General features: G+C 41.5%; 1 protein-coding gene across 13 annotated transcripts in view; it reads right to left on the bottom strand.

The window, feature by feature from the left end:
• Positions 1–4,468: 4,468 nt before the first annotated feature.
• ZBTB20 (zinc finger and BTB domain containing 20) overlaps positions 4,469–15,965 on the bottom strand; it is a 473,346-nt gene continuing 461,849 nt past the window's right edge. For all 13 annotated transcript variants that reach the window (XM_064722071.1, XM_064722062.1, XM_064722021.1 and 10 more), the window contains 2 exons: positions 11,109–12,716; positions 4,469–5,961 (listed from right to left, as the gene is read on the bottom strand). In XM_064722071.1, the coding sequence (XP_064578141.1) occupies positions 5,543–5,961; positions 11,109–12,696 (2,007 nt within the window). In that variant the 5' untranslated portion in view covers positions 12,697–12,716 and the 3' untranslated portion in view covers positions 4,469–5,542. The remainder of the gene's footprint in view (positions 5,962–11,108; positions 12,717–15,965) is intronic.

Below are 15,965 nucleotides of genomic sequence, written 5' to 3' on the forward strand. Positions count from 1 at the left end.
TTTGGGTGCTTCTGATTTTGGATTGGACTTGACATCCCTACAAAGAGTATGTCTTGTACCTTCTCCCTATGGGACTTGTTTCATTACTACGGGAGACAGGAGACGTTGGGATAATACTCACTAAAGGCAAGAGACTAGTTCCTCCACCATGTCAGTAATCCAGCATTAATCAAGTACCTCAAGGTCAACTGAACGCAGTCAGTGGGGTTGACAAGAAGTGGGGTGCTGATGGTACGTGGGTTAACACTCAGCTCTCCTTTGGATGAAAAAGAAATCAAAAGAAGAAAAACCCAGGCTCCACTTGGGTTCTTTGGTCTTCGAGCAAAGGGAAGTCTCATTCACTTAGAAAGTCAATTAAATGCCACTCTTCCCTTCTACCTTACTGGGAACTCGAGCTGTTTTTGAAAGTAACAGCATGGGCCAGAAGTGGGCCTAGTAGAAGCATGATGGATATTGAGAAAGTGTCCTCAGAGCAGTTCCTGCAAAACACCTACATCTATTTCCATTAAGAGAGACTATTAATGTGGTTTTATGAGAGGAGGGACCAGACTGAAATATCATATTACAATTTACAGAGCAGTTACTGTGCTGCTAGGTTCCCATTATTTATGAGTTGTTCCTGCCAGTACCCTGCAAGAGATCACTGTAGGAGAATCTTGCTAATGCACATGCCCCAAACACACACGGACACGCTCAGGAGCTGCCCTCTCCTTGCTATTCAGCAGACACCGGGCTTGTGGTCCTGCATTCCTTGTGGATTCAGCTTCCCAGAGAGAGGCAGATCTCAATGAAATAGGCAAGAGAAGTTAAATTTTGGTTCTCTGATTTGTGATTTCATATAATACAAGAATAAGGGTGTTTTAATGAACAACAAAAAAAATTTGAAAGGCAATAATTTCAACAATGTGGTAATTAACAGGAGGAACTCACTTTCACAGGAAATCATGGAGGCCATCTAAAAATGAATAAGCTAGATCTTTGAAGGACAATGAGAATTATCTGCCACAATACATAATTTTTATATGGGATAAAAAGGTAAAGCCATGAATTATTATGCCTTTAGGTTGCAGGCAAATACATGTTTTATTTGTATTTATATGTATTTTATATGTAGAAATAGCTAATGAGGATTATATAATAAATCTTCTCCCTTAGGCTTATTGCTTTGTAATAATCCAACACTGGTCTTTCATCTTCATTCAAATCATCTCTAACTTGCCACATGGCAGAGATGCAGTATTGGGTGAGATGGACCACAGGGGAGATCTGCTTCTAGCCAGTCCTACATTTCCAATTCACTTCACCAGCCTCAGCAGCAGTACAAGAAGGCACTTCTCATTCACTCTAAGGCTTCCTTTATTGCACTTATGCCTTGCAGAGAGGCCTTGACTTGTAAGCTTGAATTTATGTTCTATTTAATGGCCTTTTCCATCACCAAAGCAACATAGAGAGGTTTAGCAAAAGAGAGAATCAAGCTCAAGGAATGCAGGATATTGCATGCTTCAACAAAAGGATGTGTGCTACAGTCTGCATTTTCTCATCTGTGTCATTTCCCTGGGTGTTTTGAAGGAAGCCTTTCAAGCATACTGAGAGAGATTCGCTCAAACATTGTCAGCAGCAGTTTCCAGATCACGGTGACTGCTATTCCTTTTGCAAAGGCATATTGTAGCAATATATGAAGCCTGAATATAGCTGTAACATTCAGATATTATAGTTGTTTCCAAGTAGCAAATAAGTATTTCAAAGATGGGAGGAAGAACTGCCAAAGAGAATCTAACACTTTAAAAGATAAAGGGGGCTATGTTTGAGCTTCTAAATTCAGAATGACCTGACAAGCACGTTAAGCCACATTAGCAGGCATGCAGCAAGTTGCTCCATGTTTTACAAGATCAAATCTGGAAGTCCAACAAAATCAGTTTATATTACAGGCAGTCATTTCTGAAGACCTAGGCCTAAATTCTTTGACAAGCGTTTCAGAATTCAATCTAGTTAGTATGCCTTTGCTTTACTTTAAGAACTATGTTTATTGTTTTTTTTTAATTGGCATCATTCATTCATTCATTCATTCATTCATTCATTCATTCATTCATTCATTCATTCATTCACAACTTATCTTTAATTCACTTCAAATTTATTAGAACTTGTAAAAATTGGCATTTCAAAGATAATGCTTTGATTTAGGGAAGGATGAAAACTGAAGGATTAAAATTTGGATAGTATTTGCATTTTGGTGGACGTAGATCATGATTCTTATTTCATGTTTACTGGCATATCTCTTCTGGTATCAGAAGTATATTCCAGAATATGCTACATCTTGACTACAGTTCACCAGGTTTACAATGGCAAATTAAACAGCTTTTCTCCAAACCTCAGATGACAAATAAGCAGCTACATATTTGTAAGTTGGGTAAAATTGTTCACTAGTTCCTCATATGGGAGAATATTCTTTGATACAAACGATCTCAGGAAAAAACCTTCCTTTCCCCGAAAAAGAACTTTCAATCCTTTTGTCTAGGTTCACCTTCCTCATTTTCTTCTGCATTCTAGTCTCCAGAACCTTATTTTCTGTATAGATTTAGTGAGTCTAAATGGCAGATATCAGTTCTCCCTCTGTGTCTTGGGCTTTGTTTTTTCATGTCTTGATTTACATTGCTTTGCGTTGCTTTTACCAGTGTGGTTATTAAAACAATATTTGTTAATGAACTTGTGCTCCTTCTCCAGCTCCTTGAACTACCCAAACAAGTTGGCAACAAATAAAGACGTTACCTTATAAAAGACTGAATTGCTCTGGCACTCACCTCAAGGTCTCTCTCTGCTGCATATTGCAGCCAAGAATCTGGGCTTCAGCATTTAGGATCTGCTGAACAGTACCTTGCAGGGTACAGAAAGATTCTGAGACTGAACCACCTGTCAGGTTTTTTCCCCCAAATAAATGGTAATGGAACAGGCACAGAACATATGGATGAAGTTACCTGTACTGAATCATGGGCATCTGATAGAGAAGCCGCAGGTGTAAAGAACATGCAAAATTGTATATGGAGATCTACCAAGTCAATACTCAGAAAGCTGTCCAGCATAAAAGAATGTCTCATGTGAAATGCTCAGTGTTCACAAGCAAAAAGTTTTGTAAACTTAAGAAAGCTTAATTTAAATATAGACACAAATGAAAGCTAAACTAGCAATTTTTCTTTTTTTCCTTTTTGCATATTTTTGTTAGGTGCTTCTTCTCTGCCTAAAATATGAAGTCCAGAGTGCAGTTGGTGTAAGTCCTCATATGGATTTCAAGCAAGACAAAGATAGTGTCAAACACTGATCCAACTGAACTAAGGACCCATGTACTTTGGGAGTTGGCTTTGGGGGAAAAATTCGTACACAGATACACAGAAGACAACTAGGGAGAACATCAGTCCAAACACAATAAAACAAAATACAAAACACCAACATATATATGCAGATCAGGAATCAATCTTTCACACTGATCCTACATTCCTTTCATAGCTTTGTCTATGCAGAGAATGTGGGATGTGGCCCTTCAGTCAGACTTTTTGCAAATGAAGGGAAGATTATTTGCAATGGTAACGTTTTAAGTTGTTTTGGCATCAGCACAAATTACTGGGGGCAGGATCCGATTCCCACACAAATACGGAAGCTCTCTAGCGAGCAAGGCAGGGATGAAAGAACAATACAGCAGATTAATTCTTGTCCAGTGACCAAAAAGAAGGGAAATCCTAGTTATTACACACTTCAAAACTTTCATTACTTTTTCAAAGAAGAATGACTACAGTTTATATCATCCCCAAAAACAAGGGAACATTGCTAGAAAAATCTCTTTCTCAAAAGGAAACGTCCTTCAGCAGAAATAAATTCTGAGATGGAACCAAAAAAGAAACAACAGAAGCTTGGTAAGAGCCAAAAAAGAGAACCATGTAATTCAAAAAAACAAAGTAGCAGTTCAAAAGATACTGCAGGATGCACAAAACTAGTAGATAATCTCACAGATGACTTCACAGAGCCCCTCATCGACCCAGGTAATTCTTGATTCCATTAGAAAACAGAGAGAATAATACTAGAAAAGAAAATAAAGAAAACATCCTTCCTTTTTTTTAAAATAAAAATCAAGATCATCTCCCCTCCCCCCCTCTATCTGGAAGCAGGTTAGCTAACCTTAACAGTCTCAATTTAAAATAAAATATATATTTTTATATATATTCATATATATAATAAAAGAGAAGATATTAGTGGCAGTGTATGCAAAACAAAAGAGAAAACAAAGAAAAATTACTTTTAACAATCTCACTTTTTTTGTTTTTTTACACAAATACTGTTGTAAATATATTAAAAAAATCAGCATTCTATCTGGTAAACGTCACTTTTGCCCCTCTATAAAATTTTGAATTAAAAAAGTCCCAACAACTCTTTTTTTTTTAATTATTATTCCCCTCCCCTCCCACCCTCTATTCCTCTTTCTTCCACAAGAATAAATCCTGATGCAACTTTTTTTTTTTTGCAAAGATTGTGGGAACTAACCCTTCTCTTGTACCTAGATCCATAGGTTGCAACCTCTGATATCTTTGATTTTCCTCTGTGTTTCTCTTTGCCTTCTGTGAAAGTCCCTCTTGATTGTGCTGAGGCCCTGTGCTCAGCGAAGACACTGAATAAATTACAAAAAAGCCACCGTTGCTCGTTGTCTGAATCTTCTTGGTTTCTGCTATAAGGTGGTGGTGGTACGAGAAAAGCAGCGGGGAGGGTGTGCTGGACAGCGAGGCATGGAGCAGAATCCAGGTGAGGAACCTCTGATTCTTTTTCCTCATCCTGCAGGGACTCCACACTATCCAAGCCACACTGCCTTGCATTCCCCTCAGCCCTTTCTGTGTGTTTGTGGATGCGTGTGTGTGTGCGAAAGCAGACACGTGGTGGAAACCAGCAGGGCCTTGTTTCCTCTGGTTGCTGCTCAACCAGAAGCAAAATATTCCACAGTTCTAACTGGATACTGTGAAGTCCAAAAGCGGTCAGCAATGTGAATCATGTCCATTGAAACACTGCAAGCGGTGTACTTATAATGACAGTAGGCCTTGTAGATTTGTAATATATTTTGTTTTGTTTCTTTATTTGTAGTGCTCTTCACAAGTGAGAAAAAAGATTTTTTTTAATTATTTTTGTCTGTTTTTTAAAATTTTTTTGTGGTGTTTTTTTTTTTTTTTTTGTTGTTTGCTTTTTGTAGTAAAGAAGGGTTGTATTTAGAGGCCAGTAGCTAGAGATCCAACCAGTGGAGCTCATGAAGCACTACCTGGCCTTAAGGCCACCATCCGAGGGAGGCTGGGAAAATTATTATTCACCCAGCCTCCGGAAATGTAATGTACCAGCAGGCAAAAAACAGTTCTTCATGTAGTACAAAAAACAACAAAACGAAATGAACCCAAAAAAAAGGAGGAAAATAAAGGTAAAAATGAAACAAAAATAATTTCTTAATTTCTAGTGCCATAGCTTTTTTTGTTGTTTCTATTTTTGTTGTTCATAACAAAGAGAGAGAGAGAGATTCTACTTATCCGTCTGACACATGCATCCTCATGTGGTCGTTGAAATGCTCGATTTGGTCAAACTTAGCTGGACAGACAGAGCAGACGTACGTGGTCCCCTCCGTGCAGGCCACCACGCCGGCGGGGACAGCCCTCGCGCCGGTGCCGGCGGCTCCAGGCGTGCCGTTGGTGGCACTGTGCAGAGCCACATGCCTCTCCAGCAGGGTCTTGTGGGAGAACTTCTTCTTGCAGATGTAGCACTCGTAGGACTTCTCCCCGCGGTGGAGACGCATGTGCACATTAAGGGAGCTCTTCTGGGTGAAGCGCTTGTTGCAGATGCTGCACTGGTAGGCCCTCACGCCAGTGTGTGTCACCATGTGTTTGATTAGGTAATCCTTTAAAGAGAAGGAGCGCCAACAGATGCTGCATTGGTGTGGTTTCTCACCTGCCCAGTACCAATGAGAGAGAGACAGAGAGACAGACAAAAAAAAATCATAAAATTAAACCAGTTCAGTAGAACTCTTTGCAATAAACTAATGGTAAGCCTCATGGGGGTCTTTGGAGAAGTGCTCTGGCTAACAAAGAGTAAGTCTGTTAATCAGTGTGTTTTGACACACAGCATTTTTTGCAACCAGACGTTTCAAAATGCTTTACAAAGGGGGCATCAGGAATTCCCTATCCACATACAGCAAAAAGGAGCTCAGGTGATTTCTTCAAGTTCACACAGTAGGCAGAGACTGACAAAGACAGGACTAGAGTTAAAAGGTCCTGGCATCTGCACCCAGTTTCAATGGCACAGCCTCTCCTGTCTGTGCTCCTGTCTTGCCCCTCATGCTCATTTTTAGACAGGAAGGTCTCAGCCATGCTACTTCACCTTCCAGTGCTTCTGTTTCCTTACCAGCATGCAATAAAAAAGGGACAAATCAGTGATCACCAGACAGCTGACCTGGGCCAGACTCATTTCAGTCAAATTGCTTTCAATTTCTCAGGAGAGTAGAGACAGAGATTGTCAGAGGAATCCAACACTTTATAAGAGGTTTACATTTGTTGCTCCTTTTTCTGGTCAAATGTCACAGCTGAAGCGTGTACAAGGAGTACTGGAAAAGGGAACCTCAGGATACAGAATTGCCTAGGCCAGTCAGCACCATGCAAAGGGTAACCTAACAGACAAACTTCCAGTGTAGGACACAGGAAACTTGAATGATTTGACTGCCAGTTAAATCAAACACCTTATAAGGTAAACTAGGGAGATAAAACATGTATGTAATCTTCCACATTGCCTTGTGTTCCCGGGACTGTTGTAAAACTTATTACAGAAACTCGTATAATTGAACTCTGATCATATTCAGACAAACCAATGACTACAAGGATAAACTGGGAATAATACTCAGCTGAGTACATATACTGTTTTTTTCAGACTACTCTTAAATCCTCCTCATGCTCAGAGTTCTGAAAGATAAGGCATGGTCTCATGTTTCATGGTATCAAGCAATGTTTTCATGATATGCTGATGCACTGATAATGTAGCCAACAACTAACACCCTGAATGCCCCATCAAAAGCTACTTTTAATTTGCTTTCTGAATCACTTGCAGTATATTTCATGTGTGGAATTCATCATCACCAAAGCTGGCAGGGATAGAAATGGTACTATAGCTCTGTAAGAATCAAAATGATCCTCCCTTTCACTGATCGAGAAAATTATTTTCCTGTGGTTATTCTGCCATTTCTCGTATTTTTTTCTCTACAAGACATCCTGCTTCTTTCTTTTTACAGTCTGTTTTGAACTGTTTTAAATCTTGAAGAGTCAATCTTCAGGGACCAAGACATGCCTGTGGTAATATATAATTCACTCATTGTATAGTGAGATTACCATATGCTACTTAAACTCAATTTTAAGATGAGATAATTAAAATGGATTAGATGTGAAAGACCTACTTTTTTATCTCCCTCAAGTCTCTGTTTCTTTTTAGTTCATGGTTTGCATGTATGACGGTGACATCCATGAATGAAATTCACTTGCTGCTCTTCCTTGCACTCGTGAGGAGTTTGTCCCTACTTGGTGAAAGACATTTGCTCAAAACACTACGTCCTTGCTTTCCTGATGGCTTTGCCACACACAGTACTGTGTTGTGTGTAGACAGGTCAACATGCATGACATGTGATGTGGAAAATGATAGCGTGTCAGTTAGAAAAACGTCTGATTAACTTACAAGAGGCTGATTGTATTTACGGAGCTCATTTTTGCCTTGGGCAATATATGTCCCAGAGTTTGTACTAAGTTGGTCTCCTCCACTCTAGACCCTGTTAAGATTGTGCTATAAAAACATGTTAATTTTTGCCTGCTTATGTTTCTAAGATACACTGGGTTGTGGCTTTTTAATCTCAGCTTCAAAGTCTTCCTGGGATTTCTCCTCTCCAAAGAATTGCAAAACTTCGGTTTTTCTTTAGTGTATGCAAATTTTTGTGCTTCCTAAGTGAGCACTGTAGATTCTTTATTCCCGTGATTCTTCATTTTCAAGTCAGAGAAAACTTTGCTCAGTGAATTAAAATGTGCATGTTCCTCCTTTTGCTTCTTTATTTTGTATTTGGCTGGTATTAAACTGCAATATGGGATGATTAGAAGAATAGGGTCAGAGCATATCCTGAGTTGGAATGGGGAAGAAGCAACATCAGCCCCTGGCCATGGTTCCCTTTTCTAGCCCCTGTGCTCCTGGTGATGTAGGCTCTGCGGCTCTCTGAACCTCAACCGTAATGGATACTTGGTGCTGACACTGAGGTCATGGAATCATAGAATCCTGAGCTGGAAGGGACTCCCAAGGATCATCAAATTCCACCTCCTGGTCCTGCACAGCTCCACCCCAAGAATCACACCGTGAGCCCGAGACCATTGTCCAAGAGCTTCTCAAACTCTGCCAGGTTTGGTGCTGTGGCCACTTCTCTGGGGAACCTGTTCTGGTGCCCACCAACCCCAACCAAAGAGTGAAGAACCTTTTCCTAATATCTAATGTAAACCTACCCTGAGACATGTTCATGCCATTCCCTTGTGTCCTATCACTGGACAAGAGAGAAGAGGTCAGTTCCTGCACCTGCACTTCCCCTCATGAAGACGCTGTAGGTCACAATGAGGTTTCCCCTCAATCTCCTCCAGGCTGAAGCCAAGTGACCTCAGCCACTCCTCAAATGACTTGCCCCCAATCCCATCATCATCCTATCACCAAATTAGAAAGGTGTGGAGGCAGCAATGTTAGTGCTCTGCTGTGATCCCCTTGGCACATGATCCTCTTTTGCAGCCTTTAATCCAGTATTAATCACAGTGTGATATGTGGGAAAGACAATGGTGCCTTATAAAGTGCAGACACTGCATACACTCTAGCACTGTATTTCCACAATATTGTGGGATATATTAAAGTGAGTCTACATGGAACATGGAAAAATAGCAATCTCTAATATGCTTGCAGCCATGTGAAAGAAGAAAAGGATGTCGGTTTCTGTTGCATAGAAAGTTAATCAGACTGTAGTTTTTGGAAGCATAAAAACACATAGAGATATAGAGGCCTTTAAGTTACTGAATTCAGGTTTATGATTAGGCTCTTCCATGACTTCTCTCGTGAGCCCTCCAAACAGAAAGATTAATTCAAACATTTGCATCTCCCAAACCTCTCATTTTTTCTGTGGATCTTATCCAGGGCCACTTTGCCGGGCTTCTTTCAACAGGCCTAAGGAAAAGTCACCCTGAGAGTGGGAATAGGTGTCTCCCTTCTATTTTTGTAATGATCCTGTCCAGCACTAGACAAGGTAGCAGACAGACTTTCTCTGGAGCTGCACACATAATGATTATTTTCATGAGGGTTTTTTGAAGCCTTGCTCTCTGTAGGTTAAGGTGAAATTATTCTCCCAGGAGCCAGTTAGCTCCTAAATGAATTTTGAAATGATTTATCTATCCAGATCTTTCCTTGCCACTACAGTTCATTTTTTAGGGCATTCTCAGACTCACACAAATAAAATATTAATTCATGATTCAAGATGCCTATCAATTTCCCCAGTTGGTATTACTTGTAGTAGCTAAGAATGTTTTAGATCAGAAAAATACTTCCAGTATTATTCTTTATCTGACTCCAAAACCAAAGTGCAGTGGTAGGGAAAATAAAGTACCTAATCTCGGTGAAGTTATTTGTAAAACAGCCTTTTTAGGTTTTAGAACAAGAATGCAAGCAGATATATTTGACTGTGTTATGAAGGGGATATTTTTCTGAATACCAACACTATCTATCTTGCATTTTAGTTCCTCATTCACAACAGAGAGATGGAGAACATAAACAGACAAAAAGGTAATACTGGGATTCAGGACTCTTGATCCTTGCAATTATACATTTTGTACCAGTCCTGAGAAGTTGATCTTTTTGTATATGTATATGTACATGTCTGCTGTAGCTATCTAGAGGAGTTTTTCATTTAAGTGATAAATACAGGTAAATTGGAGTTAAAAGTTTACATATACACATGGAATTGAAATCTATTGCATCCAACAAAGAGGCATGTAGGGCAATGTTTCCAGGTTCTCCTCCATGTATCACAAACCCATCATTAATTTTAAGATCTGATGTTAACAAAGGCACTGCTTGGTGAAAGAAATATTTACTCTTTCTCTAAACTAGAATGTCTCTCCAACAGCAGGAAGAGCCAAGGCCTAAAGCAAGCAAAGCACTTCTGAACCCATGACAACTCCATGTAAAATACATATCCTTGCTTTGAAGTCTCATAACTTGGCAAAGCTAGAAAAGGCAGTTTTGGCTCAGTGGCAAATATGGTTACCTATGTTATCTCAACAGACCATAAACCATGTACTAAAGCAGCTGTAGTTTTAAACAGAAAGATGTTGATATTGTGTTCCATTGTGCTCCACATATATTCTTTAAATATTTTCTCATTGAACCCTATGTTTCTGTATGCACAGCTAGTGATGCCTCTGATTTACTAAGAGACAAGGGATTACAGCAATTAGCCTCAGTGAAGTACAGAAAGACTTTCTGACAAAACCCCAGATTTAATTTCTTATAGTAGTATGTGAGATCTAGAAAATCTGTGGCAGTGTGTGTAACATCCGGGCCTGGACCTACTGGTGCAGCTCCACCAGTAGTGAATTTGCCCTAACCTCACAGATTAACCTTTATCTTAATCTGTAAACCCCATATCTGTAAAACCTACAAGGGGATGCCCTTTCTTAATAGATATAGTTTTTCTTATGACCTATTAGTTTCCTGTCTTCCACTTAATGTTGCCTGGTCAGCTTGCAGGGTACAATGAATGCTCACCATTTCCTTGGATGGATGCAAGATGCCTTTTACTTCAAGAGAAATGAACTTGTTTCTGTACCCTGCACAGTTAGGCCCCTATTTGGGATCTATATTTTTCAGCAGGGACTCAACTTCAGTGCAGTAAAGCTAGGAAGTGTTCAGTGACACCAGCTCCCTGGATAAGCCTTCCCTCCTGTTTATCCTGGGGCCTGGCAGGCTGGTAAACAAAATCTAAGTACATGGTTGTGAAGGGCTTTCTGTGTCTCCACATGCAAGCCAAAGGGAAGCACTCTTACCTGTGTGTACAAACATGTGCTTGACGTAGTTCTGTTTGGCGGTGAAAGTCTTGTTACAGAGAGTGCACTCGTAAGGCTTTTTTTCGCCTTGCCCACCCGCTGTGCTGTGGCCCGCAGATGGGGCCAAGGGCTGCGGGGCTGGCAGCTGGGCAGTAAAGGTTGACAGGCCGGGCTGGGACACTGTCACAAACTGTGTCTGTTGGCCAGCTAAAGGCTGGGGCAGGCTGAAGAGAAAAGGCTTAGGGCCACTGCCAGCAGACTGCGTGGTGAAAAGGGCAGGCAGGTAGGTGTTGCCAGCTGTGCCAATGACCTGAGTGTTGCTGGTCAGAGTCAGTGGCATCCTCAGATTGCTGGTGAGGGTTTCTGTCTGGCGTAAGTAGATCTGTGTGGTTGGCAATGGTTGGGCAACAGATGTGTTGACAGAAGGCTGCAAAGCCCCCTTTTCGGTGCTGTTATTGACTGTGAGCACTTTGCTGTCCATTTCAACGTCATTGCTTCTCTCTGGTGAGGAAGAGTTGGCATCTACATGTTGCTGCTGCTGCTGCGGCTGAGTGCCATCAGCAGGGACATCATTTTGATCTGCTTGAGTAGGTTCTTGCTGCCCATCCCGGCCCAGACCAGCTATAAACTGCTGCTCCATGGAATCAGGCTCAGTGCCAATGGAGGAACTGACACCCGAGTCAAAACTCTCCCCTTTGGGCTCGCTCTCAGTGCCTTCTGCTTGGTCAGTGTCCTCAGTGCATTCCTCAGACTCATTGCGCTCAAGGATCTGCACCCTCTGTTGGCCATAGTAGTCATAGTCATCCTCCATCTCCTGTTTAATATGGATGTTGCCCATCAGGGTTTGGATTCGGACAGGGCGGGGCTGCTTCCGGCAGTGTGTGGTCTCTGGAGTGGTGGACAGGTACCGCTCCATCTGCTGCGACCGTTCATGGATCCGGGTAATCCAGCTGGGGTCTTCTATGTGATGGTCCCTGGGGAGTCCCAGGGCTGTCTCATGGTGGCTGACCACAGCTCCACTGTAAAACGAGCGCTCCCCACTGCCATTTTGCATGGAACAGGCATAGAGGGCTGAATAGATCCTGTCCACACTGTGCTGTGAATGGCTCTGCAGGTAGCCAGACTCCGTGTCAGTGCTCTGCCCCGAGGTGCCTGATTCAGGTGTTCCCCTGGGCGTCTCTTGGCCAGAATCCTGAATCACTGGGTAGACATCGCCCACATTTTGTGAGACAATCCTTGTGCACTCATCAATCACAGTCTTGATCTGCAGGATGCTGGCGGCTGTGAGGATTTGGAGGGCCTCTGACTGGGAGACCCGCAGCACCCCGCTGTACATGAAGTCAATGAGCTTTTGCACAGACTGGACTGACACCACTGAGGGGATCTCGATGTCGCTGTAGCCCAGCAGCAGCTTGTCCTGGAAGAAGGGGCTGCCAGCCGCCAGCACACAGCGGTGGGCACGCAGCATGCTCCCGTGGATGCGGACCGTCACGTCACAGAAGTGGCCACGGTTGCGCTGCTCGTTGAGGGTCTCGAGCACAGAATTGCTGAAGTTGTGAAGGTTGATGCTATGAATGCGCTCTGTCATCCCCTTGCAACTGATGTTACCTGGAGCAAAGCAGGTGACAAAAGAAAACAAAAAAAAGAACAGAATGAGTCTTGTCCTCTGCAGGCCTAGAGTGAAAGCGCTGGCAAAGGTAACCTCCCACTGTGTAAACAAAACTGATCGCACTGGAAAAGCCACACACAGAGGCATTGGCAAGAACACATCATTTTGTAAGGCTACAAATAAACTTCCCTACTCATTTCCAGAAGCTCAAGTCCTGAATCTTTGGACAAAACCAAATGAAGACAGGTGCAGCTGGATCTGAATTCCAACCACACTCCTGAGTCTTGGACTTCCTATCAGTTTATCTGGCTTTAAAAAGCTTAGAGCCAGCCAACTGTAAACACTGAGCACATAGATTAAAGCTGGATTTTAGGCTGTGGATTGGATTTATGCCAGAAGAGATCAGAATCTGTAATGACCCTAAGTTGTTAATGCAAAGAGTATATATGAAAATATGATTTCAACACAGATTGGTATTTTAAGGAATTTAGATCATGTGTTTCACAGTATAGTTACTTGTATCAAAAAAACTGGCAGTCACTTTGTAAAATCCAAATCTGGTTCAAGATTTAAGCTGTAAATGTTCCTAAAATCCCACGCAGAGTTTTGTCTGGGGTTGTGGTTTAGAACATTTGCTACCCAATAGTGACAAACAGTTCTCTGAAAAAACCCAAAGCAAGAAGTTAACATGAGCTGTCCCCTTAATTTTTAGCATATCCCAAGTTCTGACTTGCACCAGACCGCCATCATATAAAAACAAATGTTCTCCTGCTGTTATTTACTTGACAGAAACATTTACTCCAAGGAAGATTTTGTCTTAGTTTGACTGAATAATCTAAATAGAGAACAGTTTAGAAAAGCATCTAATTTGGATACAGAGCTAACATAATCAAAATTTACAAGTGACTAAAAAGAAATTTCTTAATCTCCCAATCCACTGTTCCCCATCTTCATCTTGCTTGCTTTGGTTTCAATGCTTTCCCATTTCCTTTCCTGTTCTTTACCAAATTTTCATCTATTTGGATTTTGACAGGCAGAAACTATGGTTTCACCTTTTAATTATAAAGTATCAATTGTCTCTTGAATAGCAAACAAATAAAACACTATTAATAATTCTTTTAAGCATTTGTAGTACATGTGGCACCTTGGTTTCTAGAAAATTAGGCAAAGTAATGCTAAATTGCCACTGGTATTACAGGCATTTTGTCATGCATATTCCCAGCAAAGATCTAACCACTGTTGCCACAATAACTTGGTAATGTGTGAGCATCCAAAAATAGAAGCTGGTAAGTGTGAGTAAATTAAACTAGCTTATTGCCACTGTCTAACAAATGTAAGAGCAAATAAATAGCACTGGAAGCAGTTGATAGGCATACACAGGCCTTTTAGCCCAGAAACGTCTCTCTGCCCCACCCGAAGGAGGGCTTTACATCTCATCCACAGGCAGTTGAACACTTCTCACTGCAATTTGCAGGCAAATATGGCATGCTCCCTGCTCTGCCTTTTTCCTCCCATTTATTCACTACCAACATCTCAAGCACCCTCTCTTCTGGTGGTTCCAAGAGAAACCACCAGGGACACAAGCGGTTATTTTAATTCTCTGAAGTAGCTGATGATTAAAGGGAAGCACAAAGGTCAGGAACTGGAAATCAAGAAAGGGCCAAGCTGTCTGAAGAAGCCCCATGTTAACAGATATAAACCTGTACCAGAAGGTTACTAATTTCCACGTGTGATTAGCATGCTGAGGGGATGCTCACGTAGAAGAAACAAGGAGGAAATCACTGACACCACAATGGAGGTTGTGAAATACATCTGTCTTGTTCATAAGCTTAGCCAGGAAACCTGAACTTCTTTCTCTAATGGGGCTGACCATAGGACTAGAAAAATATCTTAGAAACTGGGAGACTTTCCTTCAAGGGCATTGCAACTATTATCACACAAAATAATGTAGAGATGTATTTCCTCCTCCTTCCTGATAGAGTAATTCTCCAGAGGCCTCCAGGGCAGTTCCAGATGCTTCCCTGTCAGACATGTCAGACCATACAAGAATCCAAAATCCAGCATGTATTTAGACACAAAGTCAGAATCCTTGGCAAAAACTTCATAGATGTGGGGCAACAGAAGGGTGGAAAATTATTGATAAATAGGTGACACCTCTTTTCAAGACTTACTACAGGCCATAGCAAGTGACTGTACAGCTACCCACTCTCTTTGAGTAGTACCAGTGACTACCTGGTTTGCTCCTGGGACTCACTTTCACAGAAAGACATCTCTATGTTCAGGTCTGTCAAAGGAGGTATTTGATAATAAGAAGAAATATGCAGCAGCCTAACCCAATAACCCAAAAATCCTGTCTTGAAGATGCACAATGTGGAATGTTCTACACACACCAGAGATGCTACAGACAGATCACTTGATTTGAGAAAAGAAATCTACTTTGTTACTATGCTCCTTGGCAGATAAAATTAATTTTGTGAGCAGAACTCTGAAAAATGCATCCTTAGTGTTACAGACAGTAATGAGATGACTGGCTGCCACAATTAAGGGATAACTATTGTGTGAATATTAAGAAAAGCTTTAGTGATGTATAGTTATGTTATTATAGTTTAGATGTCCTCTGTTCTCCGCACGGTTCCCTTTCCCCGCCCTGTGTTGTGACCATCAGACAGCCGGGGTTCTCTGGGACAGAAGCTGTGCCATGTGCCCCTTGCATGGGACAGCTGGGAATGGAAAAGCTTGGTGCTTAGGGGGCAGCATGGCAACACCTCACCTCCAATCAAGTTACAAGAAAGCAGTCTCCACTGATAAATGGCAAAGAAGAACTGACTGACAGACTTTGGGAGCGGCCAGAGTTGGCTGATGAAACCCCCCAGGGGTATGAAACACTGGGCATCCATCTTGAAGATGAGCTGGCCATGTGGTATCTGCTGCAGCTTTTTCCTTATGTAGTCCTTTGTTGTATTTTTGTTAAGGTTTAATTAACCTTTTTAAATTTTCAAAGTGATCAGTTGTTTCTCACGCTTAGGACAACTCCTTTCCAGAAAGGTGTGACATGCATCATGAGATTGAATGACTTCCTGGGAATGTGAATTCTGCCATTTACCTACAAATCATGCACAGAAAGGAGGAAGGGCAAGGTTCATTTATAAGTTTCAACAGCCCTTCTCAGGTCCTGGCTGTGGGAATCAAGAGTAGTATAGCAACAGAGTATTTTGTCCTGTCATAGTTTAACATGGGAGGAATTTAGG

The sequence above is a fragment of the Zonotrichia leucophrys genome, chromosome 1, assembly GCF_028769735.1.
Source record: "Zonotrichia leucophrys gambelii isolate GWCS_2022_RI chromosome 1, RI_Zleu_2.0, whole genome shotgun sequence".
Taxonomy (NCBI): domain Eukaryota; kingdom Metazoa; phylum Chordata; class Aves; order Passeriformes; family Passerellidae; genus Zonotrichia; species Zonotrichia leucophrys.